The 27,349-nt window shown below is 38.2% G+C and overlaps 5 protein-coding genes across 5 annotated transcripts; 1 reads left to right on the top strand and 4 right to left on the bottom strand.

The window, feature by feature from the left end:
• Positions 1-2,024: 2,024 nt before the first annotated feature.
• LOC101466525 (GTPase IMAP family member 7-like) lies at positions 2,025-3,684 on the bottom strand. The gene is made up of 3 exons (XM_004572933.2): positions 3,675-3,684; positions 2,740-2,829; positions 2,025-2,632 (listed from the first exon to the last, which is right to left on the bottom strand). The coding sequence occupies exons 1-3, from the start codon at positions 3,682-3,684 to the stop codon at positions 2,049-2,051; spliced, it is 684 nt and encodes a 227-aa protein (XP_004572990.2). The 3' UTR covers positions 2,025-2,048.
• Positions 3,685-5,782: 2,098 nt separating this feature from the next.
• On the bottom strand, positions 5,783-7,923 carry LOC112435355 (uncharacterized). Its single transcript, XM_024803807.2, has 4 exons — positions 7,869-7,923; positions 7,319-7,763; positions 6,873-7,069; positions 5,783-6,770 (listed from the first exon to the last, which is right to left on the bottom strand). Exons 1-4 carry the CDS (start codon positions 7,876-7,878, stop codon positions 6,154-6,156), a joined length of 1,269 nt encoding a protein of 422 aa, XP_024659575.2. The 5' UTR covers positions 7,879-7,923; the 3' UTR covers positions 5,783-6,153.
• An 8,483-nt stretch (positions 7,924-16,406) lies between these two features.
• LOC101486687 (GTPase IMAP family member 7-like) lies at positions 16,407-17,931 on the bottom strand (the record flags this gene model as incomplete). The annotated part of the gene is made up of 2 exons (XM_076888590.1): positions 16,407-17,229; positions 17,820-17,931. Coding segments are annotated over 2 exons (684 nt in total), but the record flags the coding sequence as incomplete, so codon positions are not given.
• Positions 17,932-23,198: 5,267 nt separating this feature from the next.
• On the bottom strand, positions 23,199-23,858 carry LOC112431720 (uncharacterized). The gene has a single exon (XM_024800432.2). It carries the CDS (start codon positions 23,856-23,858, stop codon positions 23,199-23,201), a length of 660 nt encoding a protein of 219 aa, XP_024656200.2.
• Positions 23,859-25,281: 1,423 nt separating this feature from the next.
• On the top strand, positions 25,282-26,329 carry LOC112431719 (GTPase IMAP family member 7-like). Its single transcript, XM_076888721.1, has 2 exons — positions 25,282-25,311; positions 25,397-26,329. The coding sequence occupies exons 1-2, from the start codon at positions 25,293-25,295 to the stop codon at positions 26,092-26,094; spliced, it is 717 nt and encodes a 238-aa protein (XP_076744836.1). The 5' UTR covers positions 25,282-25,292; the 3' UTR covers positions 26,095-26,329.
• The last annotated feature ends 1,020 nt before the right edge of the window (positions 26,330-27,349 follow it).

Here is a 27,349-nt window from a genome sequence, read left to right as displayed (position 1 = left end):
CAAGGATTAGGCTGTGAGCAGCTGACATGTGCCTCTCCAATATTCACTGCTCATTGTAGGTCTGTTCAGCTGAATTCAAAAATATATGTGCAGAGTTTACATGAGGCCTTCTAAAGTAGGAAAAGGTTATATTCAATTAAAAAGTAAAAATCAGTAAATATCCAAGTAACATCATGGTAGCAACAGTGGTTACAGTTAGGGATGGGTAAGGGTATCCGGTGCCATGATGGCACCAGTTCTGACTTCAACGGTAGTAACCAGACCGAAAAGCAGCGCACATTTCGGTGCTTTATTTCTGTCACGGCTGCGGGGGCAGACGTGTGGTGAGTGTGAGACAGAATCCAGACGCAGGCACTGGCTTGGATGTGAGCGAGCTTTTATTAACACACTGGTGGTACAAACTGAAATGCGGCAAACAGAAACAAAACCCAAAGATGACCTAGACTGGAAGAAACTAACAAAACGGACCTGAAAGGAAGACTCTAGGAGAAACACTAACATGAGTGAACACAGGCTATAAATACACAGAAGGGAACGAGGCAACTACACACAGGAGGGAGGCACAGCTGATTGTGATCAACAAGACGAGACAGGGGAAACACAAACTGAACACACTGGCATAAGACAGACTTTCACAATAAAAGAGGAAACTCAAAACACATGCGAAGACACAGACACAGAGACGCGGACTTTACACAGAGACTCAGCTACACTAGAGGGATACACAGGTAGGGGTGACACAAAACAGAGGGAGCACAGAATAAACACTGGGAGGTCAAATAACAAAACCTAAAAATCAGAACTCAGGAAGTACCACGAAACTAGGGCGCTACAAACACTAGGACAGAAAACCTAAAACACAAACAGTCACAAACCATTATGAAATCAAAAGTGAAAGTACAAAAACCAAAAACATTGGGTCACCGACCCACGACCACAACAATTTCGGTGCTTTTTTTCCCTGAGATGTCATACACTTTGGATTCTAGCCAATCATTTTACCTTTGCAAGTGTAGTAGGCGGGCCCAGGTACGTACGTTCTTTTAGAGCAGAGCTACAGATTAAAAATGTCCAAGGCGAAGCGGTCAAAAGTCTGGCTGTACTTCACAGCAAAAGATGCAAACTCAGCAGCAACAAGTGCTTTAAGCTGATACTGTGATACTGTCAAAGGAGGTAACACCTCGAATCTGATGAAACACCTGGCACACCAGTGTGTGAATGTGTGTGTGAATGGGTGGATGACTGGTTGTGTAAAGCGCTTTGGGGTCCTTAGGGACTAGTAAAGCGCTATACAAATACAGGCCACTTACCATTTACCATTACCTGGCGACGCACAGAATAACTCCAGTTTTGAAGCACATCAAACTTTATTAATTTGTTAGTCTGAAGAAGTATTCTTGGTGTGTATCCTGTGTTCTAGTACCTGCATTTCCACTCAGCAGCAGAGGTAGAACTGCATAAAATATCATTGAAAATTTGAATTTTCAAGCTAACTTGAAACTGAAATTCAGAATATTGTTAACAATCTTAAAATATTCATTTGTCAGATTGGATTCTCGGTGCTTGTTGATAATTCTGGTATCATAGTGTATCTGATCAAGGCATCTCACAGGAGTTGGTGAACAGACACATACGCTACAATCATCAAAGGAAGACGAACATGCGTTTATGATGTGTCATCTTAAAACTGGTGTGACTTTTATAAATAAATAAAATCCCATTTGTCAGGTTAGACTATGAAATCAGAACCCTAATGCAGACAGACAGGGATCTTTTATTGAAGGAAAACCAAAATCCATAAAAATACAATGAAACACTGTGAAAACAATGAGACTAGAAAACATAAGGAAGACATGAAGCAGGAAACAGGCTACGTGACATCTTGGTTGGATGTAGGCTACTTTGGAACATTGTAAAATAAGACACATAAAGCTATTTATAAATCCAATATACAGCACTTTAAGAAACAGACTAATGCTCTAACATATTTATTACTTGAGACAGGAAATGGCACGTATTTTAGTGCTCTGATCTGATAAATGAAGTCATCATTTTTGCTTTTCTTCTGTCACCCTGATCACGTTGTCCATTAGCTTTTCCACTTGAGCTGAATCTGATCTGTGGTTCTCAAAGAGAACACACCTGTTGCCACACTTTTCAAGTATTTTCTTCAGATCAGGTTGGCAAGAATGTAAGAAATCCTCCAACCCCAGTCCTGCCTGTTGTAGGTCGTCTCCTCGGGTGAACAGGATAATTGTTTGTCCTCTAACTTCCCTCCCAAAAGCTTTTTCTAACTTTTCCATGATGTCTCTCTCACCATCTGTAAATCTGCTCACATGCATCACAAGTACAAACACAAAGGGTCCTGACTCATAGAGCTGTTTGCACCTTTTTACATGTTTGTCCCTAACTGATGATTTCATGCCATCATCAAAGATGTCAGGAGTATCAATCACACATAAGTGTACACCTTCTTTCTCAGTTTCTTCCATCTGGCACTTTTTGGTGACCGGCTTTGAACTGGGTCTAGAAACAAAGAGTTTCTGTCCAAGGATGGTGTTCCCACTGGCACTCTTTCCAGTCCCAGACATTCCCAGAAGAACAAGGTTCACTGTGGTGCCAGCATGTCTTCCTGAATTGATTTACGATAATGATAATTTGAGAGAAACAGATTAAAGTTACATTAAAACAAACACTTACTTTCTTTAATTTTAGGCACATTATAAGCACAGTTCATACTTTTTGAACTCTTCTTAGGGTCACTGTAGGGCTTTTCTTTATGTTTGCCACCTGAATAAAATAGACAAATGAGAGTTTTTGTATCAGTTTCTATAAAGCATAGTGGTTTGTTCAAATAAGCCACCACACAAATCATTTTTAAGGGAAAGTGCTGAGTGAGATTGTGGTTTACCTCTCGTTGCTGTGTCAGTGTGAGTGTGTAGCCTAGCTGTGGTTTGTGATTTATGGCCAAATCTGAAGTTTTGTAACAGTGAACATATTAACTTAGCAGTAAACTGTTTGCTGTTTCATAACAATTAATTATTTAATAGCATCTTCTGTTGAAAGCAGATTTACATGAAGCTAACTGTAATTACAAATCAGCCACTCTCTACTCTCCACCTTCACCTTTACCTCTTGCTAGTTGCCTCTGATGGTCTGGATTTTGTCTGTTTAACACTTTTCAGTTTGAAGGGCAGGCAGCTCATGGTGCAGGATTAGGAGGAGTAATCTGTAGGTTCATATGTCAGTGGCAGCAGAATTCTGAACTCTTCACCTTCATTTATTTATATTTCATAAGTTTTCTTTTGGGTAAAAAAAACAGATAACTGTTTACACAAGATGCTATATCAGTTTTCAAGGCTTTGTCAAACACTTTAGCAGTGTAAACTGTAAAGTTACTATGATAAGTATTCCCCCAGTGTTGTGCAGTAAAAATCATGTATGTTGTCTGTGAAAACAAACATGAACTCGTCTGAGAAGGTTATAAGTCTAAGGAGACTGGAAAGAAAAACGTCTTTCCAAGCTCATTAGACAAACATTAAATCATTTGTCTGTAATACTGTATCTCATGTTTAGGTAATCATTAAACATCTTTCCTTATATCTAAATTTTATTCATTAACAATGGTTTTTTTAACTAATGCAAATAAAAGAAAAGTCTACAAGTGAACTTACCGTGAGACATTCCCTTAGACAAGCAGCAAAACTCTGTGTGGTGTCTGAAGCTGAGCTGCACTGTGTTTCTATTATGTGGGGGCGTTATCCAACCAATGCAGGCATGTCAGAGGTGTATCTATAAATAACCAATGCAGTTAACAGAAGCTTTAACATTTATCTCTCTCATCTGTTCAGTGACAGCAGTCACGATAAAAACAAAAAAATGCTACATTTCAATGAGGCAAGAACGATTTTCAATCTTCTCTTTCTGCATGATGTCTGATTATCAATCCAGTTCAAGCAGATTATGTATGAAAAATGTTGAAATACTTTCAGATTCATTGAGGCTTACATGCACAGATTACACTGAAGTTGTGAATTGTGTTTCAGGGCCTGATTTGTCCCTGTTCATTATCAGTGACTGAGATATTGTAAAAACAAAAACAAAACTGTGACACAGTTTACTAAGTGTGGAAGACACCAGGGATTCTGGATTCTGGAAAATCACAGTAATTAATCAACAAAGAAATTGTTAAATGCATTTAAGTCTCCTGTCCAGGTCCTCAGGTGTTCCTGTCTGTCATCCAAGTCGGTCAAATCACCAGAGAAGACAAAAACTATGAAAGAGCTGTTTGGCCCTGAAGCAAATAAGCAGATGATTGTTTCTGTTCACTTGTGGTGGTGAGCCTGACGCCCGTGGCTTGGTTGGGCCTCTTCGGGTGCGGGGGGCCCTCAGGCCTCGTGCAGCTGGCTGCCGGCAGAGCCTGCGGGCATGTCACTGCAGCCACTTCTAGCCTCTGCTCCGTGGCTGCTGAGTGACCCCTCATCTGGGGCTCTCCATAGCTCTTCCCAGGAGGGTGGCACGGCTGCCCCTCTGATGGTCCTCCCTGGGTTCTCACACTCTGGGGCCTCTGGATGTCTGGAGCCTCCTCCATGCCTGCTTCATGCCCTGGGGGACGGGGCTATGGCTCCCCACACCATCTAGCACAGTGGTTCCCAAAAGTTTTTGGGAACTCACACCCATATTTTGTTTGCAATATCCATTGCAGTTTATTTCACACCTCAAACATTTAGTAAACAATTAATCAAATACAAGTAATCTACAATAAATTACAGGTAGTAATAAAATGCAGTACTAACTCTTTTACGCTACGTCCGCACCTACACGGGTATTTTTGAAAATACAGGTGTTGCTATGCTTTTGGGCCTTTCATCCTCGCGTTTCGTAACAACTGAAAATAAAATAAAATAAAATAAACGTTGATCAAATGGATCAACTTGATGATCCACTTGGTAAGTAAATCTGTTGGATATCTTTATTGGCAATCAGAGAACAATTCTGATGACTAAGGAACCAAACAGGACAGGCAAAAAAATAATAATGATAATTTAAAAAAAATAGTGCTGCAACAACTAAAGTTCTTTATCCTGGCTTATTCATGATATGTCCAATAGATGGCGACACATCGACAATAATAGTGATGCTTGTTGAAACTGCACCTGGATACAGTTTTGGTTCCAGAAAAATATAACACAACAACATAAATGAAATAAAATGAAATAAAATAAAACAATTAAATAAATTAACAGATAAATAAATGGATGAGAAATAAAACGACTAAAAGATATAACTGAGGGTTCATGCCATCAAAGGATTCATTGAATAAGGCCGTTGGAGTATAAATCATATTTAGAATGATTTTAAAATGCGTTTGGGTGCATTTTCTCACGCTGGAATAGATTGTTATTAATAATTACTTATTTGTTTGTGAAATATGCAGTACTTACATTGGGAAATTAAGTTAATTTTATATTTTCATTGTCTAATATAAGGTACCCATTCTATACACATTCTTTAAATTTAAACTTTTAACAGTCCAACATATGGATATTTATGTATTTATGGGACATCACAGGAGTCTTTTCGGAAGTTGGTTTCTTGGAAAATCTGCAGCTCAATCACTTCTACATAATAACATAAATACCTGAGATGTTTTTACAGTGGACCAAACAAAACAACTAAGGATCTAACAATGATCTGTTTATCCAAAGAGACACCAGATGCACTTGATAACTTTTATTGAATTCAGCGATAATTTGTTGCTGTTACACTTTATGAGCTTGATTAATCTGACCAAGATTCACAAACAACAATTACAAAAAACCCAACATAATTTTTTAAATCCATCACTCCTTCATTTGCTGATTTGTAGGAAAAAAGTGAAATAAAGCCTAAAAATGAAAATTATAAGATTTATGAGATTTATAAGATCTACTGGTTTAATACATCAAATAATGTCATGCTCAAACCTTTTTCAATTTAATTTAGTTCAACTCAGTTTTATATATACAGCTCCAAATCACAGCATCAGGTGCCTCAAGGCACTTTATAGTTTCAGGTAGACCCTTGAATAATACATATAGAGGAAATATAGAGGAAAACCCAGTTTTTATAATTTTTTATATCTTTACACCGTACATGATCTGACACATGACATTATAATTTCTGCTGTTTTTCTAACACCATGATCACTGTGTCCAGCAGCTTTTCCACCTGAGCAGAACCTGATCTGTTATTCTCAAAGAGAACACACCTGTTGCCCAACTGTTGAATCATTTCCTTCAGATCAGGTTGGCAACTATGCAGAAAATCAGTCAGCATTTTTCCAGAACGATGCAAATCATCTGATTTAGTGAACAGGATGATAGTTTGTTCTTTAACATTCCTCCCAAAAGCTTTTTCCAGTTTTTTAAGTATGTTTCTCTCACCATCTGTAAATCTGCTTATATGCATCACAAGTACATACACACGAGGGTGTGACTCACAGAGCTCTTTGCACTGTTTTAGATATTTGTTCTTAACTGGTTCTTCAATGTCATCATCAAACATGTCTGGAGTATCTATCACACGCACATGTTTGCCATTTATCTCTGTTTCTGCTATCTCACAATCTTTGGTGACTGGCTGTGAACTGGGTCTAGAGAAGAAGACTGGCTTTCCAAGGATGGTGTTTCCACTCGCACTCTTTCCAGTCCCAGACATTCCCAGGAGAACAAGGTTCACTTTGTTGCTGGTACGCTTTCCTGTATGGAAGTGTTGTGTTGTTTTGATTCCTGTAATGAATTTCAGAAACATCGACATAGTTTGGAATAATGAACTTCCAACTGATATCAGTCTGAACAAGTCTGAAAGACACTGTATAGATTGTGGTTTACCTGGCATTGCCATCACAGTGCGTGGTGCTGACAAACGTGGAAGAGGTACAAAGGGCCGTGACCCGACACTCTGTTCCTGTGGTTGTTTAATGGTTTTGATTGATTTTTCACTTATAGGCTGTTTTCCTGGTTCGGCACACACATCCGCTGGCTTTCCAGCTGTCTGCGCACTCTCCCGTCTCTGATCTCTGATCTCACTATAAAAAGGGTGAAACCTCATTAGTTCAATCATGTCCACCTGATCCTCCAACCCACACTGTCCCTTGAGTGCACTGCACCACCCTCCCCTGCAGCTGAGCCAGGGAACACGCCTTCGCCACAACAGGATTACCTGTGGACCTAATGTTCAAATTAAGCCTTAATACCTGTGTTTTAGTAGCATAGCAACCTTCCCCCACAAATACATGAAAAATACCATAAAGCATTATGTTATTTTTCATCCTTACTTTGTTTTAGTTAGCATCAGATTTCTGCCTTCAGCCAGTCTGTCGAGCTCACTGAAAACCTGTTCCATGGTGCAGGATATGAACGAGTAATCTGTGGGTTTATAACTCAGTGGAAGCAAAACCATAAACTCTTCTGCAGGTTTTTCAGTCTTATTGCTCAGATGTTCTATCTGCTTCCGAACATCATCTGGTGAAAAGCCATGTTCTACCACCAGCAGACACATGTCAGGATATCGATTAATACACAACAAGTCTTGTATGTCCTTAAATTCTGCATACAAGTCTGGCGTAAACATGACTTCATATATATCATTTACATAGATCTCAATCTTTTTCAAAGCTTGTCTTTTATCTAGTTTGGATAAATCTTTTCCCAGGATGTTGGTTATTAGAGCTTTCTTCAAGACTTCATCTCTTCCCAGGATAACAACTACAATCTTCCTTTCTGTGAAAACAATAAGTCACATGGTTAGTTTTCCCATTTGCTATGCAGTTCTTTTAATTTCAGCAAAACAACTAAAAATACTATTAACAGAATATTTTCACCCACTAGAAGACATAGTCCTTCAGTCCTTCAGTCCAGTTTAGCAAAGTGAAGAAGACGAGCTGTGTGGCGTCTGCAAGCAGTGCCGATCTTTGTCTGTTTTAATAACCTGTTATGCAAATGCTGGAGGTGTGTCATGTGTGAAGCTATATATAACGTTTTTAACATTCAGTTGTGTCATCTTTGTGGTGGAGAATTCGTCAGAAAAATTTGATTTTCATCCACTAACACCCAAACCAGACAAACTGAAGAGGTCACGAGCAAAAATAAATTGTGTGATGTGCTGAAGTCTCATGTCCTGCTGATTATTTATGCTAGCTGAATCCACACCCTGCAGAGAATTTGGGAATAAAACTTAAAATGTAAAAGACTGAAGTGAATAAGAATATAGGAAAGTTCATGAAATTATTAGAACAAAGAACCTTTTCATGATATTGTACTGTTATGAAATGCACTAGTACGATTATGAAAAGACTCAGTTTGCTTTGCTGTCTTCATTCCATCACATTCCCTGTGTGAAAATTCTATCCCAGATATTTTAGTATATACTAGAATATTCTTCTTTTTATTTGTTTGAGGTTGAATGTTATGTTCCTTGGTATATCCTGATCTCCATTGTGGTTTGCTATCCTTTATCTTTCTCTTTGTCTCTTACAATTGCGTTTGTGTGTGTGTGAATGTTAGGCTCACCTTTCCTGTAAGGCAGCATACTTAAGTACTCATGCGCTCATGCACTCCTCTGTCTCCGGATTACTTAGGTACCAGGCCACACTCTTTCATTTGCTGTGTCACCTTCCTTCTCCCTCTCCTCCAGGGAACACCACTCCACAATACATCAACTTAGCACTAAATACATAGACATTTATCCTCATCCTCTTGTGAGGAGGAGGAGGTGCCAGGCTGTTGCGGTGATGATTAGTCAAAATTCTACAAAGTTTTCTGTTTGTTAAATGAATAAATTGTTAAACTGCCAATACAGACTTCAATCATCCAATCCGATAAATGACACGTAACAAGATTCAGTAGCAGAATAAGCTGTTCACATTGGCACAGACGATTGGACAAGTTTGTCTTAGGCATAACCCACATAATTAAACTGTTCAACCCACAAATGTACTTTCTTTAACAATGTATTTGTTAATTTGAATGATGCTGAAAACACATTTTTCAGCATCATTCTAAAAAAAGACCTTTCAAATTTGAGAGATTTTGCACAAATGGAAGACAGCAGTCCTAAATATTTGTTTAAAATGTGCACTAAAGGACATATCCGGGTCAAAAATGACTCCAAGGTTCCTCACAGTGTTACTGGAGGCCAAGGTAATGCCATCCAGAGTAAGAATCTGGTTAGATACCATATTTCTAAGATTTTCAGGGCCGAGTACAATAACCTCAGTTTGATCTGAATTAAGAAGCAGAAAGTTAGCGGCCATCCAGGTCTTTATGTCTTTAAGACATTCCTGCAGTTTAACTAATTGGTGTGTGTTATCTGGCTTCATGGACAGATAGAGCCGGGTGTCATCAGCATAGCAGTGTAAATGTATGCTATGTCTTCTAATGATGCTGCCTAAGGGAAGCATGTATAATGTAAACAGAATTGGTCCTAGCACTGAACCCTGTGGAACTCCATAATTAACCTCAGTGTGTGAAGAGGACTCTCCATTTACATGCACAAACTGGAGTCTATTAGATAGATATGATACAAACCACTGCAGTGCAGTACCTGTAATACCTACAGCATGTTCTAATCGATCTAATAGGATATCATGTACACTTTCTACAGAGGCACCATCGAGAGCATCCTGTCGAGCTGCATCACTGTGTGGTTTGGAGCCTGCAATGCGTCCTGTCATAGAACCCTCCAACGCATAGTGAGAGCTGCAGAGAGGATCATTGGTGTCTCTCTCCCCTCCCTCCAGGACATTTACAGCACCCGTCTCACTAAAAAAGCCCTTTGCATAGCGGCTGATCCCACGCACCCAATGCAAAGCTTCTTCAAGCTGCTGCCGTCAGGGAGGAGACTGCGGAGTCTCCAGGCCAGGACCAGCAGACTGAAGGACAGCTTCATCCATCAGGCTGTCAGGAAGCTTAACTCCCTCCCGATTCTGCCCCCTCTCCCCTCTTCTCCTCCATGGTCTCACTGAACTCTGTCTCACACACACACACACACACACACACACCTGAAGTATGAAGACAAACTGCTGTATAAGTTTGTGTCTCACCTTTAGTCTCAGGTTGATCTTGTAACTCAGGATTTTTATCAGAACTGTAACAGAAGTGTTGAACCTCATGAAGTGATTAGAAACTGTGTTTATATCATCAGCTGATCATCTTTTTAAATCAGTGAACATCATTAAAGAATATTTCTGTTCAGTGTGAACTTCACATAAAGTTTTGTCAAATCCAGAATCTAGAAGTCTCCATGTTCACATTTACCTGTTGTTCCTTTGTCCTGCTCCTTTAGTTTCATCCATGTTTTCTGGTGTGTCAGTCTTGTGATCAGTGTTGTTGGACTGGATCTGATTTTCTTCTTGATCAGGGTGGTCTGTCATGTCTGCTGAAGCTTTCTCTGTGTTCTCACTCAGATCTTCTTTCTGTGGCTGCACAGGTTCAGGTGAAGACTCGTCCTCTATGATCATTAAAGACATGTTATGGTGTGATTCTTAGATAAAACTCATCACATTGTGTTTTAAAATCTGCTGTGGATGTAAGCAGATGTTTTCATGTCCTTAAGAAAAAGGTTTTCTTTTTCTTTTTACAGGAAATTCTTGACCCATGAGTCGAGCAAAGGTTAAAACTCAACATTACTTTTTTAAAATCTGAAATTCAATTATAAACCTTTACATTTAAAAATATTTTCCCGCTATTCACATACGTATTAATACAAAGCAAAGATTGTGATGTTAATGTGAATACAAACTTTTTATTACAACTCACTCTGAGACATGGTTCCTCAATCCAGAGACGGAAGACCTGTGCGGTGTCTCCAAGCTCTGCTGCTCTGTGTCTCTGTTATATGAACCTGTTATTCAAATACTGAAGGTGTGCCTATTGTAAAACCGCTCATAAAGAACGTTTTGAAAAGAGGCTCTAACATTCATCTCTCTCACCTGTGTAGTTAGAACAGTGAAAACAAAGTATGACATCATCTACATCAGGTATACATTATCTTTAAGCTTCTCTGTTTCTGATATTATATGAAAAGTCACATTGTCTTTATTTTCATTCATATGACATTTGAGAAATATTCAACCAAATTTTGGAATTGTGTTTCAGGGACATGTTCACGTTCATCACATGACTTGGTATTGTCACTATTTTACTAATATTATACCAGTTTAAAAACAGTCAAAATAATAACGATATTGAGAGTTAATTACACAGTACATTAAAAAACTGGAAACGATGTGTTCATGACATCCAACTCTAGCTTGTCCAATTCCACAGGGGTGTCTTACAACTCTAAAAAACCCACAAATTTTTGTTGTAAAAACAGAAACGTTCCCTCTCTTCAGTCTTCTTTCTATTTCCAAAGTGATGTTAATATGTAGTGTTTCTATATGTATTATGTATCTCATGGTAATTATTGTGCCATACTGTAATTTACTCAATGTTGGATTCAGAAAATGAAAGTTGTTTGTTTTGAAACTAGAAAAAACGCTGTTAAATCACTATGCAGGAAGTAAATTGGGAGGCTCAGCTGTCACACTTGTCATAAAGAGAAGAACGTACCTTGGATACTCTGGATGTTTTTTTGTTGTTGTTGTTGTTGTTGTTGTTGTTGGTTTTTGGGGGCGGGGGGTTAACCAAAAACAACCAACTTCCCTGAGTAAAACCTACTGTGATCATCTAAAATTTGCCCCAATCAGTACTTAATCCTATCTCCAAGTAGTAAAATACAAAGAATCCACAGCATCTTAGAAAGGAACAAGGATGTTGCTCTGGGACTTTAGCAAATATGACAGAAAGTTGAATAGTGATGTGGAAAAACCTGTAACACCTAGGGGATTTCACCCCAAATATTTTTTAGTGACACTTGTGTTGATATGATCATAATGAAACACAAACATTCAGGAAGCTTTGTTAGGCAGAAATTCTTTCTTTCTTTCTTTCTGTCTTTCTGTCTTTCTTTCTTTCTTTCTGTCTTTCTGTCTTTCTTTTTTTTTCTTTTTAAGAAATGTTGGCAGCCAGAAGCAGGCACTTCTCTGCAAAGATTTTAATCAACAAAGGTGCCATTGCTTGTTTTCAATTCATGTTGACTTTGTTTTTCACCATAGACAGTTCAGTACTTCTGAGTACAGTTTCACTTCAGTATTATTTATAGATTATTTAAAATCTAATTTAAATATTTTTTTTCCCACTTTTGTGAAGATAGTTCTTGAAATCTTAAAGTGTTGAAGTATCTCCAAAAAATCACAAGTGATGTGCCATCGATTAAGAAAAGTGATAAAGTAGTGACTAATATTTAAGCATTTACACTTTGAATAATAGTTTTATTAGAGTATTGCACACTACTACATGTATAATATAAGATATGCACAACATAGAAGAGCCACCTCGACGGGACAAGACTTAGTGGTTCATCTGTGTCTAAAGGACAAAGGTCAATGTTTCGAGGATGTTTACATTTTGGACCGAGAAGACAGATGGTTTGAAAGAGGAGTGCAAGAAGCCATATATGTCCACTGTGAATGACCATCTTTGAACAGAGGCGGTGGGCTGCAACATCAACTGTCTGCAATCTTATAATCCAGTTTTGAGATCCCTTTCCAGACGCCTTAACGCCCACTAAAACCTTGGCCCTTTGACCTCAGTAAATGACGATATGGTGGGGCTAGGTTTCACAATGAATTGACTGGAAACCTTTGCTCTTTGTGACCCACACCCATTTTTACACCTTGACTCGTTTGATTCGATAGAGGATCATTAGGGGGTTCATGACCCTCTTGGGGACACTGCCATAGGGTTTAAAATCTGGGACTCTCCACCATTTGCGGTTAGAATGGAAGAAGCATCTCGGATGAGACGCAAAGCATCTTCAAGAAACCTAAAGAAGTCCAGACGCTTTTCTTTCCAATCTCCTTAGACTACGATGACCTGGATGACTGAGAACCTTCACAGACATTCTGAATAAGAGTTACCATTCTGAAAAATAGTGGTTTCTAGTGTAGGCCAAAATTCTTTATAAAACTGTTGGAAAACCAGCTGGACCTGGAGTTTTATTAAAGCCTGCCTTGAAGATTGATGCCAACAATGGAAGAAAAAATATGAGAAGCAGAGGACTAAGATTCAGAACAATAATTTCTGAAAAGAAAATGAGCCACTACAGTAGACCATGTTGTTGTAAATGAAATGAGAAACCTTTTAAAAAAATGGAAACACTCTTATTATAACCCTTTTATGTGGCATAGGTAGGAGCTCAATTTCTATTTTTATTACAAAGTTGTAATGCAGCCACATGAGGTTGGAAAGTTTAAAGTATTAGTGAAGGGAAAGAATGACTCAGGAGTACTGAACTGTGTGGACCAAAGAACAAGATAAATATCAAGTGAAGCCAAGCAATGACAGTTTTATTGATTAAATCGTTTACAGGGAACTTCCTGCTTTTCTGACATTTCTTTCAGAGTATTTCCTTCTATCGAACCTTCCTGGATGTTTGTGATTCATTGTGTGCTCATCAACACAAGCGTCACTGAAAACATATACATAAGACACTAGTGGGTTTCCACCTACAAGTGTTACAGGTATTTCAACATCAGTATCCAACTTTCTGTCACATTTGTCCCAGCCTTATGGCAGCAGCCTTATTCCATTTGAGGAAGCTCTGGACTGTCATGATGGCGTTAAGAGAGTGTCAAGTCAAGTCAACTTTATTTATATAGCACAGTGCTGAACAGAGGGATAGTATGATCAAATTAAAAGAATTAAAATAGATAAGATAAAAAAAACATTTTCAAATGTAATGTATAATGTATAAAACAAAATCCCTTCAAGCTTCAACCTCGGGTCCTCTACCAGAGGCCTGGGAGCTCGAGGGTCCTGTACAGTATCTTAGCTGTTCCCAGGACTGCGCTCTTCTGGACAGAGATCTCAGATGTTGTTCCCGGGATCTGCTGGAGCCACTCGCCGAGCTTGGGGGTCACTGCATCGAGCGCTCCAATTACCTCTGGGTCACCCTCCAATTCTTCTCCAGCTCTTCTCTGAGCCCTTGGTACTTTTCCAGCTTCTCGTGTTCCTTCTTGCTGATGTTGCTGTCATTCAGTATCACTACATCGATCACTACGGCCGTCTTCTTCTGTTTGTCTACCACCACTATGTCCGGTGTGTTAGCCACCACCATTTTGTCCGTCTGTATCTGGAAGTCCCACAGGATCTTAGCTCGGTCATTCTCCACCACCCTTGGGGGCGTCTCCCATTTTGACCTCGGGACTTCCAGGTTGTACTCGGCACAGATGTTCCTGTACACTAAGCCGGCCACCTGGTTATGGCGTTCCATGTATGCCTTGCCTGCTAGCATCTTGCACCCTGCTGTTATGTGCTGGATTGTCTCTGGGGCATCTTTACACAGCCTGGGGTCTTGCCTGGTGTGATAGACCCCAGCCTCTATGGATCTTGTACTCAGAGCTTGTTCCTGTGCTGCCATGATTAGTGCCTCTGTGCTGTCTTTCAGTCCAGCTTTGTCCAGCCACTGGTAGGATTTCTGGATATCAGCCACCTCCTCTATCTGCCGGTGGTACATACCGTGCAGGGGCCTGTCCTTCCATGATGGTTCCTCGTCTCCCTCCTCTTTCTTGGGTTTCTGCTGCCTGAGGTATTCACTGAGCACTCGGTCATTTGGGGCCATCTTCGTGATGTATTCTTGGATGTTCGTTGTCTCATCCTGGACTGTGGTGCTGACACTCACTAGTCCCCGGCCTCCTTCCTTCCGCTTAGCATACAGCCTCAGGGTGCTGAACTTGGGGTGAAACCCTCCATGCATGGTAAGGAGCTTTCTTGTCTGTGTGCATGTCTGAAGTTTAGTCTCCGACAAGTGAAATGTTCAGCTGGGTTAAGATCAGGTGACTGATTTGGTCATTCTTTACTTTAATAAACTCCTGTGTTGCTTTGGCCATATGTTTTGGGTCGTTTTCCATCTGCTTTATTAAATACCAGCCAATCAATTTGATTGCATTTAGCTGGATTTGAGCAGACAGTATGTCTCTGAACACCTCAGGAGTTCATTGTGTTGCTTCTGTCATGTGTCACATCATGAATAAACTTTAGCGTCCCAGTGCAACTGGCAGCCATGCGCGCCCAAGCCATCACACTGCCTGTGCTGTGTTTTACAGTTGATTTGGTATGCTTTGGATCATGAGCTGTTTCACACTTTCTCAGTACTTTTATCTTGCCACATTTCTGGTAGAGGTTGATCTTGCGTTTATCTATCATGAGAATGTTTTTCCCAAACTGTACTGGCTTTTTTAGATTTTTTTGTTTTTAGCAAAGTCCAGTCTAGCCTGTCTATTCCTGAGTTTTATGAGTGGCTTTCACCTTTCAGTGAACCGTCTTATTTACTTTCATGCAGTGTCGTCTTCATGGTAAACTTTCATATCCATACGCCTACCTCTTGGAGAGTGTTGTTCACTTGTTTGGCTGTCATGAAGGGGTTTCTTTTCATCATGGAAATGAGTCTGGGATCATCCACCACTGTTGTCTTCCGTGGACGTGCAGGTCTGAGTTTACCAGTGCCGTGTGTCTTTCTCAGGATGTTCCACACTGTAGATTTTGCCTCTCCTAATATTGTAGCAATTTCGCTGATGTTTTTTTCTGCTTCAGGATGGCTTGTTTCACCTGCATGGAGAGCTTCTTGACTGTATGTTGTCTGTTCACAGCAAAATCATCCAAATGGAAGCACTACACCTCAGATCTACTCCCGACCTTTTGTCTGCTCAATTAATAATGAAGGAATTTCAAACACCTGCCCATGAAATAGCCTTTGTCAATTGTCCAATTACTTTTGTCCCTTTAAAAAGTGGGTGACACATGTTAATTAGCTGAAAATCCTAAACACAGTTTGAATGTGGATACCCTCAAATGAAAGCTGACATGGACACACTTAGTCCATGTCCATTATATAACTATAATTGGAAAATGTTTCGATAAATAGGTGAAAGATTTATGGTACTAACTTTACATACAACAAATTATTTGTGATTATTATTATTATTATCAATTAAATGATTTATTTATTTAAATTTAACCAGGAACTGAGCTTTCAAAATATATAATCTCTCTGTCCTGGGCGGCCATGGTAAACATCCTGGGAAAACTATTTCAAGTATTAAGTATTAACTGTAAGGACAACATTTTTCCTTAATATTTGGTTACCTCTCTTTACATGAATACCTATTGTGTGTCAAAGCACTGAGTTTTGTGTAATATTTCAATATCTTAGTGTGTGATAGATCTGCCTGGTAAAAATATCGGAAAACAAAGAAACACTAGGTGCATGAAATAACTTGAGTTTAATAAATTCAGCATTTATTTGATTCTATTACACTCTAATGAGCAGAACTATGTGAGGAAGTCAGTAGTTTGTTTAACAAAAAATTGAAAAACTCTTTAAAGTAACCATATTTTAAAAAGGAAACTCTTCTTGTTTAAATGCTACTGTAGTAAATAAAATATAGAAGGCAACTGTTTTGTTATAATCTGTCACTTCAATTTGCAGAATAAACTTTCACCCTCTAAATTATTCATAGCTTTACAGAAAAAAGGCCAAATGTCTAAGCACATGATTTTATCTATATTGCCTGTTATTCTAACAGCCCGATCACCGTGTCAATCAGCTTTTCCACTTCCTGTGAACTTGACCTGCTGTTCTCAAAGAGAACACACCTGTTTCCACACTTTTCAACTATTTCTTTCAGACCGGGTTGGCAGGAGTGAAGGAAATCCTTCAAGGTGATTTCTGCCTGCTGCAGGTCGCCTCCTCGTGTGAACAGGATGATTGTTTTTTCTTTAACTTTACTCCCAAAATCTTTTTCTAACTTTTCCATGATGTCTCTCTCACCATCTGTAAATCTGCTCACATGCATCACGAGTACATACACACAGGGTTCTGACCCACAGAGCTGTTTACACTGTTTTACATGTTTGTCCCAAACTGATGCTTCAATGTCATCATCAAAGATATCTGGGCTATCAATCACACGTACACGTAAGTCCTTCATCTCAGTTTCTGCCACCTGGAATTCTGTGGTGACCGGCTTTGAACTGGGTTTAGACATGAAGCTCTTCTTTCCGAGGATGGTGTTTCCACTTGCACTCTTTCCAGTTCCAGCCATTCCCAGTAGAACAAGGTTCACTGTGGTGATAGCACGCTTTCCTGTATTGATATGTACAAATAATAATGGAAAGAAATCAGTTGGTATCCTACCTTAAGAATGAATAAATGACAAAATAAACATGTATGGTTTCTTTAAATTCAGCTACGTTGTAAAAACATGCATCTTACTTTTTAAACTCTTCTTGGTGTGTGTAAATAATTCTTTGCTTAAACTGCCAACTGAATTAAAAGGGCATAAAAGAATTTTGTCAGTTTTTAATGACACATCTGGGATCATGTGAAATATTCTCATTCACGGAACAGCACAACTTTTTGTATTTGTTGGTAAGACGCTCCTGAGAGAGATGTGAGTTTACCTGGCTTTGTTATGTCACTGTGTGATCTGGACATTGTTTGTGATTCATAGTCAAACCTGTAATTTTGTTACAGAGCAATTATAAACTCAGCAGGCAGCTGTTTACTGTTTTATAAAAACTTAATTATTTTTATAACAATAATAAAAATGCAAACCTTCTCTATAAAATACAAACATTTTATAGTATCTGTGTACAGAGCTAAAATAAAGAAAATACTTCAAATTGTGTTTGCATGAAGTTAACAGTCACAGTTCAACAAGTCTCAAATTTCACCTTTGCCTCTTAGAGCCTGGCACCAGTAGTCTGTGTTTAGCCAGTTTGTCCAGTTCACTGAAAAGCTGCTGGATGGTGCAGGATGTGAAACAGTAACCTGAGGGTTCACATGTCAGTGGCAGCACGACTGTGAACTCTTCTCTTGGTTTTCCAGTTTTCTTACTCAAATCTTCTATTTGCTTCCCCACATCTTCTGGTGAAAACCCATCCTCTACCACCAACAAGCACATGTCACTGTGGGAATTCTCAGAAAATAGTTCCTGTATGTCATCACAGAATAAGTACAAGTCAGGTGTACATGTGATCTCATATGTATAATTCTCATATATCTCGATGTTTTTGAGAATCTTTCTCGTGGGTAGCACAGACAAATCTTTCCCCAGGATGTTGGTTATTAGGGCTTTCTTCAAAGACTCTGTTTTTCCAAAGACAACAACTGAAATCTTGTCTGTAAAAATAGTGAATCACAGTTTTATTTTTTGATAGTAACAACACTATATATAAAATTTAAACATGTGATTTCAATAAATATTTAGTAGATATAAAAGTGTTGCTTTGACTTGGATTATGCTTTTTAAAAATATAACATTACAGAAACAGTGACAGTAAACTTACTATGAGACATGCTGCAGGCAGAGGCTGTGTGGATGTCTGCAGGCTGTGACACTCTGTTTGTTTTATATGAACCAGTTATGCAAATGCTGGAGGTGTGTCAAAGTCTGCAAATACTTTCTTAGCAGTGCAGCAACAAGACTGAAAAAAAATTAACACAGCCTTGAGATGACAACATCTGTGATATTGTGGGGAGAAAACCCCAGTTACATGACGCCCTATGAGCAAGCACTCTGTGACAATGGAAGTATTTACTTGTTTGTAACAGGGGAAAAGAGTGTAATTCTGTTCAACGTGATAAGAAGAAGTCAAAGTTGAAATTATGAAAAGTGAAGTGAATTATGTTGTATAAATGTGACTATTGTAATAATAAAAAAAACCTTTTGCTACAGCGATGAAGGGAGGAGGGGGGGGAGGGAACAGTAAGATAAGCTCAAATCAGATGATGTCACAATACATGATTGGATACTGGTAACGCTGGATGTTGGTTGTGTCAGAGGATGAACAGAGACCCTCTGCAGATAAAAATTAGTTTCATTGGGTCATCGCAGACGAGTCAAGGACTGGTTCACACAGTGCATTTTTGCAGCAAGAAACAGTGGATTTGGTCTTGTTTTTCCAACCCACTGTGGTTCTCTCTCTGTCTCACTAAAACCTAATAGAAACCATCTGTAGGTATTTAGCAACAGTTTAGATTTAATTATTTAAAATTTACTTAATAAAGTGTCCTATCTTCAATTAATTAAAGTCACAATTAAAAGTTTATTTTGTGGACATTTCCTGTTTTTGGTATGACTATTTGCAACCACCTTATTGAGGTTCTAATAGGTTATTATAGCTTCTAAAAATTCAGGTCCCTGGGACTTATTTCCCAGGCCAAAAAAATTAATCCTTCAAAACATTTCCAAGTGCCATAGATCATTAGGGGGGGAGCTACCATCAGTTTCTGTTAATCAGTTGTGGTAAAACCCCATAGATCAAAGACTCAGATCCTTTAAGCAGAGAGCCAGTCGAGACTTCTGTACAGAGGTTCTGCACAAATTCTACACAAAGACTTTAAAGTTCTTAGTGAGTTCATGGAGTAGTGTTTCCAGGCATCCCAAAGAAGGCATAAAAGGCCCTGGAAACAATGACGTGTCTATTTTCATTACCCTGAGGTTTGTTACATGGAATACATGGAGTTGGTTTCATTAAAAGACTTATTGATTAAATGACATTGTCTTTCTACAGGAAGCTCATATGTCCAAATCATCTGCACACACATCCACCTTACCAAAGTTCCCTCACACCTTTTACAGTATAGCTCAAGGAGGTGTAGCTATATTGACAGTGTTGGGGAGTAACAGAATACACGTTCTGGCGTTATGTATTTAAAATACAAAATATGAGTAACTGTTACAGTTACTGTTTTAACTTGCCTAAAGAAACATATTTAACATATTTCAACGATGTCTTCTCTGTGCGGTTAATGAATTGTGAAATAAAATATGTCATATAGCCTTTTACAAGTCAACAATTGCAAAAAATAACTTAAAAGCCTCTGGAATTAAATAATGTTACAGAAATAATGCCTCATCTGCAGAAGAAAAATTACCAGTACTGGGTTGGTACGAGGGAAATTTATTTTCCAGTTCGTCTGAAAAGATGGACTTTCTTTTAGAGATCTTTTAAACATCATTAGGCGCGTTGCTGCATGCTGTCTGTCCCGTTTGTGAGCGCAAAACAAGCACTCACAAAGCATCAACTCGGGGATGACGTCACAAATATCTGTCGGAATATAGGGAAACCTGGGCATTTTTATCAAAACATGAAAAGAGGACATGTCCGGGGAAAAGACGACGGTTGGTCACCCTAGGTTGTCTGCTATCTATTTTTGGTAATTCCACACTGGTGGAAACCCAAATAAAACACACATTAAGAGGCTCTAAAGCCTGGGTCTCAATCTCGCGACCTCTACTTGCAGCCCGCCTAGTGACGTGAAGAAATATTTTTAAAAATTATTGTTCAAAACATTATTCAATATAAAGGCAACAGGCAGAGTGTTACAGGCATAGCCCTAAAGAATGTAGCCTCATGGGCAGTGTAGCCCAGTTGTAAGTAATCTATTGAGACTCGACTGTACACCGTGTTCGTGTTTTCCTCTGAAACAATAAGTTCCGTTGGAGCAGTCTTTCAACGCCTCTCTCTGTCTCTCGCTAGCAAAGTTGACCCAGACAACAAAGTAAAGCTAGTTTTTGGTTACGAGCCCGACATGAACCCGACGTAATAGCCAGAGGTCCCTTTACTACGGTTGGGAGCCGCGGACCTGTTTTAATTATGCGCGGAATAGTTTTCTATACATAGAATTTTCTATATGAAAGCTGAGACTCTACATTATATCCATGTCCATTATATAACTACAAATGGAATAGGTTTAAGTAGGTTTAAGTAGACAGGTAAAAAAGATTAAAAATAAATAACTAAATATGTATTTCCAAATACATATGGAACTAACTGTATGGACCAAATTGACAACGACTCGTCCTTTTTTCATCACTTCTTTTCTTCACTTTTGGATCACTCTGAAACCACACTTATAATAGGAGGAGACTTCAATCTGGTATTGAATCTAGAAATTGACAGGTTCAGTGAGTCAAAAGAAGTGCCAGACTGCAGACATTCTTAAACAACATGTGAGTGATTTAGGTCTTTGTGATGCTTGGTGTTCATGTCGCCTCTCAGGGATTACACATTCTTGTATAGACTACTTTTTAGTTAACAGATGGATTACAAGAGATATTACAGACACTATCAGCAATCATTCACTGAGTCGAACTCTCTGAGACAGAAAAGAGTCAAAATAATACCTTACTCTTCTCATAAGAAAAAGAACAAACACTTGTACTAAAAACAAAAATGTAATCTTTAGAATCTGCTTCCTCGCCACAAGAACATATAATTAACACCATGAGAAAACTAAAGCTAGAATTAAATGAAATGAAATAATTAACAGAAGAACATGGTTATTGTTGCAAATCTGCAATTGGAGAGCTTTGAACGTGGTAATAAATTTAGGAAATTCCTTGCTAATGGGTAATGATCAATAAATAAAAACACAACTGTTTATTCTATTAAAGAGTCAACTGGGAACATTACTCATGATCCACAACAAATAAATACATCTTTTTATGAGTTTTATGAAGCTTCACAGCATCACAGATTATTCCCTCCATCATTGCTTTTGAAGAATTTCTTAGCAATATAAATCTACAGAATTTAAATGATGAACAGATTGTAGCTCTGGATCCACCTGTGTCAATGTCTGACTTCCATGAAGCCATACAGCATCACCCAGACAATAAAGCCCCAGGTCCGGATGGTTTTCCAGCTGATTTTTATTTTAGCCCATGCTAGCTGGATATGCTGGTTTTAACAGGGAGCCAATGAAGGGAAGCCAATAGGAGAAACATGCTCTCTCTTTCTTGTTATGAGTGGCTGTGTGCAGACAGGAATAGGACCCAAGGTGCAGACTCAGGAGACAGTCGTGAACTCAAAACAGCTTTAATGTAAAACTCAAAATATAACATAACTGGAAAAAATCTAAATAAACTTAAACCGGAGGACTGACAGAACACACAGCTAGGTAAACGGTAGATCGCAACCCAGACACAGAGAAACACAGGGCTTAAATACACAGAGGGAGCAATCAGGGAATGAGTAACAGGAGGGAAACACAGCTGGGGCAAATCAGGCCTAACGAGACAAGGGGAAGCGAAACCAGATACATTAACATCAGACATGGACTTTCAAAATAAAACAGGAAACATGACACAGACTGAACTAAAGACACAGACTCGCACGCACTGTAACAGAGGGAACAGAGACGTGGGACCAGTGCAGACACAGACACTGACTGGACACGGGGATATAGCAACTGAGGATACACAGAGACGCGAACTAGACAAGGGGATACAGCTGACAGGGGAGACAGAGCAACTAGAGAAGACAGAGACAAAAACCATAAGACAGAACTCAAAGAAACCAAAGACTAGAAATTATAAATAATATAATAAACTCAAAATCCTAACATTTCTAGTCTCTGCCAGTACTCTTGCTGCAGCATTTTGGATTAACTGAAGGCTTTTAGGAAGTTTTTAGAGCATGCTGATAATAATGAATTACGGTCGTCCAGCCTAGAAGCAAGAAGTGCATGAACTAGATTTTGGGTGTCACTCTGAGTCAGGATATCTCATATTTTAGAGATATTTTGCAAATAGTAGAAAGAAGTCCTACATATTTGTTTAACATCTGCATATTTTAATTATTTAAATTTTCACTGAGTCTTTGCAAGTGTTCAATCCACAAACATCAAATGCTCATTTTTTTTTTGCTATGATTACTGTATGTATTCTTATTACTAGTGCTATTATTGTTAGATATAGGTTTTTTCAAAGGTATGTTTGAATCATCAAAGGGTCTCTGTTACTTGAAAAACCTTTGGTCAACATTGAATATTTACCAAACTTCATTTTATTGGTGAATTTAACATGAATGATTTACATCAACAGGCTATAAACAGAAACACAATAAGAGACAAACTCCATGCACCAGTTTCAATAACAACCGAATTCATAATCAGTCGCTGATTAAAGGCTGATTTTGACGAAGGCAAATAAAAAGGGAAACAAAAGAAAACATTTCTAACTGAACAGTTCAGGCTAGTATTTCATGCTCTGTTTATATCTTTCTGTTTAACAACTTATCATATCCATGCACTTCATAGTGTTATCATTGCTGCTGTTCTTGGATCATCCTGATCACTTTCTCCATTAAAATTGCCACTTGATGTGATGTTGGCCTGCTGTTCTCAAAAACAACACACCTGTTGTCACACTTCTGAATTATTTCTTTCAGACCAGGTTGGCAGGAGTGAAGAAAATCCTCCAGCTTAATGTTTGCACAGTGCAGGTCGTCTCCTCTGGTGAACAGGATGATTGTTTGTTTTCTAACTTGGCTTGCAAAAGCTTTTTCTAGCTTTTCTATTATGTTTCTCTCACCATCTGTAAATCTGCTTGCTTGCATCACAAGTAAATACACACATGGTTCTGACTCACAAAGCTGTTTGCACTTTTTTACATGTGTGTCCCAAACTCGTGGGTTGATGTCATCATCAAAGATGTCTGGGTTATCAATGACACGTACATGTATGCCATTTATCTTTGATTCTGCCACTTGGCACTCTGTGGTGACCGGCTTTGTACTCGGCTTACACTTGAAGAATTTCTTTCCGAGGATGGTGTTTCCACTGGCACTCTTTCCCGTACCGGTCATTCCCAGAAGAACTAGGTTCACTTTGGTATCAAAGTGATTTTCTGTGTCAATGAAGAACAAAAATAAGTGACAGTGAAATAGAAATAAATATTCTTTCCAGATCTGAAGAATAATCATCTACAGCTAAAACACTTACAAGACTTTTATCTGAACAGTTAAATACGCATTTAAGTATACACATAATTATATCTGCATGCAGTTCGCATAATTACACCATGCTATTCCTGCACAAGAGACTCTTTATCTCAATATTTTAACTTCCTGATTAGATAAAAAGTAAAAAAAAAATGTTAATAATAGAGATAAAAATTTCAAAAAATGTCCCACATTTGAAACTATGTACGGGGATAGTGTAGGGCTCTTTGTTACATCTGCCACTTTTATAAAAAGGCTAAAGAAATGTTTTTGACATACACATCCACACACAGAACACGACAATATTGTGAGATACTGCTGATAAAGCTGAGTCTTGCCTTCCATCCATTCATGTTTGCTTCTTAAACATGAATTTAAGCTGAGGTCTCCCAAAGCTGTCATAGATTGGGGATCTGCAGCAGACCTGTAATATAACAGAACTAAATTAACTCACCAGGAAACTTTGTTTTTTGGGCAAAAGATCTATTATGTTTGAAACATTACAATATATATATATAATAATAATAAACCTAATAACTAATGAATTAATATGATTACTCAGATTAAATAAAACACTGTTCTTCTTATGCAAACTTATGTGATATCATAAATATTCATTATATGTTACTGATTTTTTAGGTTTACCTCTTATGACTTAACCCCCGCTGTTTGTAAGGCAGTTCTCTGTAAAGCTGCTCCATGGTCATATTCTTGAATGGGTACTCTGTAGGTTTAGAACTCAAAGGCAGCACAACTGTGAATGTATCTGTAGGTGTTCCACTTTTCTTGCTCAGATATTCTATCTGATTCCACACATTTTCTACTGAAAAGTCACATCTTACCACCAACAAACACATGTCAGGGTCTGGATTCATAGCAAATTGTTGTTTTATGTCATCACATTGCACGTCCAAATCTGGCATGCATGTGAAAACATATGTCTCGTTTTCATATATCGTGGTTTTTGTTAGAATCTTTCTTGTGGATAGCACAGATATGTCATCTTCCAGGATGTTGGTTATTAACACTTTCTTCAAAAACTTCCCATTTCCCAGGATGACGACTGAAATTTTGTCTGTGAACAAACACAAAATCCTTTTTCTCTGACACTGTTTAAGAGCAACATTTTCTCTCTACTGCTACAAAATTCAATCATTAAAACTGTTAAAAAAAACAGCTATAAAGCAAAGAAACCTTTTCAAATAAACTTACCTTCAGACATATTTCATTAGTCTGGTGTGTCAAAACTCTGCACGGTGTCTTCTGCAGGCTGTGCTGCACTCTCTCTTTATTATATGTACCTGTTATGCAAATGCTGGAGGTGTGTCAGCTGTGGAGCTATAAATAAACCATGTGTTGAAAAGAAGCTTTAACATTCTTCTCGCTCACACGTGCAGTGAAAACAGTGACATTAAGATGGCTAAATTTCCAGCAGGTAAGACTCAAAGTTAATCTTCTGTCTGTATGATTGTTTTTTGTTGTGTATACAGGTTAAATCAAGGTTGTAATTTGTGTTTCAGGTCCTGATTTGAGGATTGTGATGCTTGGAAAGACCGGTGTGGGTAAGAGTGCTGTTGGAAACACCATTCTGGGAGACAGATATTTCAGATCTTCTCCTTTATCACGGTCAGTGACTGAGGTCTGTCAGAAAGGTGTGACTCAGTGGGGTAACAGGGTAGTTAGTGTTGTAGACACACCAGGGATCCTGGACACTGCAAAATCAAATGAGTTCATCAAAAGAGAAATTGTGCGTTGTGTTGAAGTCTCCTGTCCCGGTCCTCATGTGTTCCTGTTGGTCATCCAAGTGGGTCGATTCACCAAAGAAGAGAAAAACTCAGTGGAAGCCCTGCAGGAGCTGTTTGGCCAGGCTGCAAATCAGCACATGATCGTGCTGTTCACTCGCGGTGGTGATCTTGGTGACATGACCATACAGGAGTACGTACGTGAAGCTGAGGAAGGACTTCGCCGCATCATCCAAAGCTGTGGAAACAGGTTCCACATCTTTGAAAACACCAGCAAAGACAGAACGCAGGTGATGGAGCTGGTCAACAAGATTGATGACATGGTGGCAGCAAATGGGGGCAAGCACTACACAGATGCCATGTACAAGGAGGTGGAGGCTGCAGGTATCATGGGACTTAAGGCTGTTCAGTATGAGTTCCTTGAGGCCCTACTGAAGCGTATTCAAAAATTTTTTCTCATTCTTCACAGAGATTAAACTATTGTAATGAAGAATCTAGGCTCAGCATGTATCGATTAGGAGTCTCTGACACAGACCTACGATGTATATTGCTGTGTAGCATCAATAAACTTGGATGTATGAAAAAAATGTAAAAAAAATATTTTGATGATGTTGTTTTGCTTCTTGGTGTTTTGGTACAGACAAAAGCATTTTAAAATAAATAATAATCACAATATGAGCTCTGCTTCTAAAGTATATTTTGTCTTAGGTGGATCTGGTCCAATTTGTAGTGGATGTGTGATCATGACAGTTTATTGTGTATTTAAAACTTTGCACTATGTAAATTCATTAATTAATGTATTATGCATTAAATGTGAATTGTGTGTATTCATTATCACTGTAAACTTCATTAGAAATATAGTGCATATATTTAATGTTGACTTTTCATTAAGTTATACAATTAACCATTTATAAATGTTTTGAAAATATAGGGTTAAGGGTTAGGTTTTGGACAACATCATCATGATTATGTCAATAATAAAATTGATAAAATTGATATCTTTTTCTCTTAATATTTTTTTCTATTTTTCTATTTTTCACATTACAACATGGACAAACACATTTTTCAAAATATATACATGTACAAATACATGCAAATTCTATTCATTTAGTTCCTTTAACTGGAGCTCTGTTAGTTAAACAATGTTGAATTGAACAGCTCAAAATCAACATTTCATTTTCCATGAGAGATAAGGTGCAACTTATGAGTGAGTTTTTCCTCAAAAATTCTTTATTTTACTACATTTATATATTTGGGATGTTTAGTTATTTAGATTTTAATTTAAATTATTCATTGGGCTATGTACATATTTTTAAATGCCAAAAAGACAATACCACTGTGTTAATAAAAAGGAGAAAAAACTAATGAACTCAAAGAGAAGATATTACTGACTGTAAAAGTCAAATGTGGATTTCTCAAAGTGTAGTTCAGAATTAGGTTTTTCTATTATTCAGTATTTAGTTGATCTATTTTGAACTGACAAAATGACTCAATATTCTATGTAAATAAAAGAGGTGACATTTATAATTTAATGGTTTGGTCATTTAGTGTTTGAATCTTAATCATTTAAAATTTCTCTCCTGAGAAATAATTTCCTTACATCGTTTTTAATTTTAGAAACATCCTGGCTCAGATGACACTGAAAAACTAGTTCATGTATTTATTATTTCTAGACTGGGCCACTGTAATTCTTTATTATCAGGATGTCCTAAAAATTCACTGAAAAGTCTT

The sequence above is a fragment of the Maylandia zebra genome, linkage group LG9, assembly GCF_041146795.1.
Source record: "Maylandia zebra isolate NMK-2024a linkage group LG9, Mzebra_GT3a, whole genome shotgun sequence".
Lineage (NCBI taxonomy): Eukaryota > Metazoa > Chordata > Actinopteri > Cichliformes > Cichlidae > Maylandia > Maylandia zebra.
This window is presented reverse-complemented; position numbering and strand designations above follow the sequence as displayed.

Coding starts and splice junctions, on each gene's coding strand:
- LOC112431720 (XM_024800432.2), bottom strand. CDS start 23,858: ATGATTATTCTTCAGATCTGGAAAGAATATTTATTTCTATTTCACTGT.
- LOC112435355 (XM_024803807.2), bottom strand. Junction 7,070..7,318: donor CTGATGCTAACTAAAACAAA/GTAAGGATGAAA, acceptor CCCTTTTTATAG/TGAGATCAGAGATCAGAGAC. Junction 6,771..6,872: donor CACTGTGATGGCAATGCCAG/GTAAACCACAAT, acceptor AATTCATTACAG/GAATCAAAACAACACAACAC.
- LOC101466525 (XM_004572933.2), bottom strand. Junction 2,633..2,739: donor CCCTAAGAAGAGTTCAAAAA/GTATGAACTGTG, acceptor AAATCAATTCAG/GAAGACATGCTGGCACCACA.